This window comes from Egretta garzetta, unplaced genomic scaffold (genome assembly GCF_000687185.1).
Source record: "Egretta garzetta isolate BGI_Z169 unplaced genomic scaffold, ASM68718v1 scaffold276, whole genome shotgun sequence".
Taxonomy (NCBI): Eukaryota; Metazoa; Chordata; class Aves; order Pelecaniformes; family Ardeidae; genus Egretta; species Egretta garzetta.
In genome coordinates this window covers 132836-136448 of record NW_009260067.1, presented here as the reverse complement: position 1 = coordinate 136448, position 3613 = coordinate 132836, and the positions used below count along the sequence as shown (strand labels likewise).

The 3613-nt window shown below is 54.6% G+C and overlaps 1 protein-coding gene across 1 annotated transcript in view; it reads left to right on the top strand.

Annotated features, from left to right (window-relative positions):
- The window catches only part of ITGA11 (integrin subunit alpha 11), a 54488-nt gene that overhangs the window by 42398 nt on the left and 8477 nt on the right, over positions 1 to 3613 (top strand). Inside the window, exons 19-21 of the mRNA XM_035896643.1 lie at positions 935 to 1045; positions 1252 to 1337; positions 2690 to 2897. Coding sequence (XP_035752536.1) covers positions 935 to 1045; positions 1252 to 1337; positions 2690 to 2897 — 405 coding nt within the window. The remainder of the gene's footprint in view (positions 1 to 934; positions 1046 to 1251; positions 1338 to 2689; positions 2898 to 3613) is intronic.

Genomic DNA, 3613 nt, shown 5'->3' with positions numbered 1-3613 from the left:
CAGCTGCTGGGTCCCCGAGCACTGATTTCAGTGCAGCCCCAGCCTGCGCCGTGCTCCTTTCCACGAGCCGCTAGCCCTGCCCTCGGGGAGGACGTGCACTCCTGACGCCTGGGTCAGGCTGGTCATCCTGCTCCAAAATCAATGAAAAATCATTTTTTCCATCGGGAACCAAATGCCTCCATACCACTCCCTGGTGCTCTCACCCTCTGCATTCCTCTGACCATCAAGATCCCCCTCCCCAGGTGCAGGAGCCAGCAAAACCCTCTGCATTGCTTGCAGGGAACAGCTGATGCACAAACCTGGCCAAAATCAAACATTCCCACTGAATGATGAGAATATTGCGGAGGCCAGGGAGGGCCAAGCTGCCAGACTGGCCCGGCCCCAAGCCCTGGCCTGAACTGTTGTGAACTTCTGGGAAATCCAAACCTGGAGCTTGAGATGGAGCTTGTGATTTAGCCAAAGAATCATCTCACTTCAGAGCATCTAACTGCACCCCGTGCGGCGAGGGCAGTGCATGGGAAGAGCTCACAGAGCCGCGGGAAAGGTGCAGCTTTGCTACCGGCCAGGCAAGCCCCGGGTGAGGGTTGCAGGGCAGCACTGACCCCCTTGGAGCCTGGCTCGGGGTCAGTCCCCTTGGAGCCTGGCTCGGGGTCAGTCCCCTTGGAGCATCCATCTTTCGGAGCCAGCATCTCCAGGGTGAAGCATTTCCCGCACCATCAGGCGGGTGTTGAGTAGCACTGCTGAGCCCGGGTTGTCCCTGTCCCTGGGTAAGGGTTAGCTGGAGAGATTGCCCACCGAGTATATTAGATTGCAAAGCTTTTATTTCATAACTTAATCACACAGGCCTGGAGTTCTGCCTTGCCTTGCTCTCTGATGCTGCCCCTCCACGAGCAGGAGCCCTGTCCTTCTCACCGATGCTTTCTGTCTGCCACAGGACACAGCTGACTATGTGAAGCCGGTGACGTTCTCCATTGACTACGAGCTGGAGCACCCCGAGAACGGCCCCATGCTGGACGACGGCTGGCCCACCTCACTCAAGGTCTCGGTAGGTAGCAGCACCGACCTCCCAGGGTGCCTTTTATCAAAGAGCAGATTTATCTCTGAGTGTAACATTTGCTGCTTTATTTTGGGGCTGTAATCCCCGGTCCCTCCCGTGGTAGCAATGTGTGGGATCACCACTTGTGTCCCTTCTCCTTGGAGTATAGCCTGTGGTGTGAAGCGTCACCGAGCTGCTCTTGTTGCCCCCCTCAGGTCCCTTTCTGGAACGGGTGCAACGAGGATGAGCACTGTGTCCCTGATTTGGTCCTGGATGCCAGAAGCGACGTGCCCAGTGCCATGTGAGTAGGTCACTCGGCGCATCCTCCCAACCAGTATCACAAACCGGGGGGGCTCCAAAGCCCAGCCCCGACCCATGGGCCATAGATGGTGGCATTGCAGCTGGTCCTTCATCCAGCAGCACCACCACGAGGTTCATCCAGCACCACCACGAGGTGCTCCTCGGCACCTCCGCTGGCAACAAGTCTCTGAGCCTCTGCCTGCTCCCTGCCTGGAACCAATAGGTGGTTTTTCAGGGAATCCACAAAGCAACTAATATTTGATGCCATGGTGATGAGCCCTAGGGAGACAAATCAGTAAATAACAGGGGGGAATAAATGCAAGGCTGGCATTACCCACTTGGCAATTATAGGCTTGACTCACACAGAAGAAATAATTATATGCTATATCTGATCACTCAGAGAGCTTTTAAAGGTTACCTAGGAGCACAGCAGCCTGAGCCTCCGTCTCCCATCGATGGCAGTGGGCTCTGGACCAAGCTCATGGCCAGTGCCACTACCTGGGGATTACTTGTATTCCATAATTTGGCATTTATTGCTCAGTATCTCCTGTAAAGCTCTTGGTCCTGAGGCTGCGACCTGGGGCATGGCTGGTTCTCACTGGACTGTGCTGCTGGAGGTTGAAGTGAGCTGTAGGTAGGGGATTCTTTATGGACCTTAGTGGCCAGAGTCCTACAAATAACCATGGGCAGACACCACGGTCTACCAAGTTGCCAGACCTCCAGTCCAGTTCCTCCTGAAGCCTGTGGAGCTTTCCCAATGGCATCAGTGGGCACCAGATCGTGCCCTGCAAGATGTGGAGGTGATTTCTGCTGAGAAAACCACTTTGGAGCTGATTTGTCGGAACAGAGCGATTCCTTCAAACCTGCACCATGGCTGCCCTGCTGTTAGAGGCAGGAGGTGGCTCTAAAGGTGGCACTGTCCTACGTTTTCCTTTCCTTTTTTATTTTGCGTAAAGAAAATGAATGCCCAAACACCCATCACGTCTGTAAAAGCAGATTCTGCCATTGCAGAGTTTGTGCGGGTAAATTTACCGGGAGGTAGATCTCAGCCAGGCTGAAACTAAATGCCAGCTTTACCTGTTGCTGATGGTGTGGGATCTGGTTTTTTCCATACATCCCAGCTGTATTAAGAGCGCCTAACTGGGTCTGAGGCAGCTAGGCACCATCAGCCGAAAATCACAAGCAAAGCAATGGCCTGTGGGAGGAATTTGTGATTCCTCCTTCCGTAGCAGCGCAGCACGATGGAGGCAGAGCCGGGCTTTCCCTGCGCTGTCCTGTGCACCATGCACATACAAACCCTGGGGCCAGGTCTTGCCGGCAGCTCTTGCCTTCACCGCTGCCCTCGCCTTGCAGGGAGTACTGCCGGCGGGCGCTGCGGAGGGCGCCCCCGGACTGCTCAGCCTTCACCCTCTCCTTCGACTCCTCCGTCTTCGTCATCGAGAGCAGCAGGAGGAGGGAGGCGGTGGAGGCGGCGCTGGAGAACCGAGGCGAAAACGCCTACAGCACCGTCCTCAACATCTCCTTCTCCAGAAACCTCCAGTTCGCCAGCTTGATCCCCAAGGTGAGGCTGCTGGGGGAGATCCAGGGCTTTCCAGAGGCGCTTCTAATCCCGGCCGGATGGGAAAGCTGTATCCTAAACCAGAGCCCAAAAATGTCTCCATCCCTCATAAATCAGACATGTTTATGGGCTTAGTTTCTAAGCACTTACAGCCCTTTCAGCTCTTTATTTTGGAAATACAAAAACGTTTGAATTTTAAGAGCCTGAAAGAAGGTCAAATGCAGATGAAATGATTTCCCTCTTTCTTTTTCTACTCCAATAGTTTAAAAATACTTGCTGCGCGTGGCCAAGTTCCCGTCAGGGATGAGTTTTTGCAGCTGAGATATAACTCCTGGAAGTAGGGGCTGACAGCAGGAGCGTGGCCGCAGCTCAGCATCGCTGGCTCTGCTTTAGGCTGTCCCTCAGATGAGACCCTCATGCCCCATCCACTCTCACCCTCCCCAATATTTCACCCCTACCACTCACTCCATCTCGATGAGACTCCTCCCTTTTCCCAGCGAGGTTTGGGAAATTTGCTGATGCTGCTGAGCCCTCGCTCATCCCCCCCCTCCAATGACTTCATACCCGCCCGCAGATCCCATGTCCTGCATTTGTTTTCCTACGAGCTATGCCAAGGGAAAATTGTGGGGCATGTTGCCCACAAAATCAGAAAAAAATGCATTTTCTGAGCGATTACTCCCAATGAAGTCGGGGGGGGGGGGGGGGCGTCAGCGCTCGCC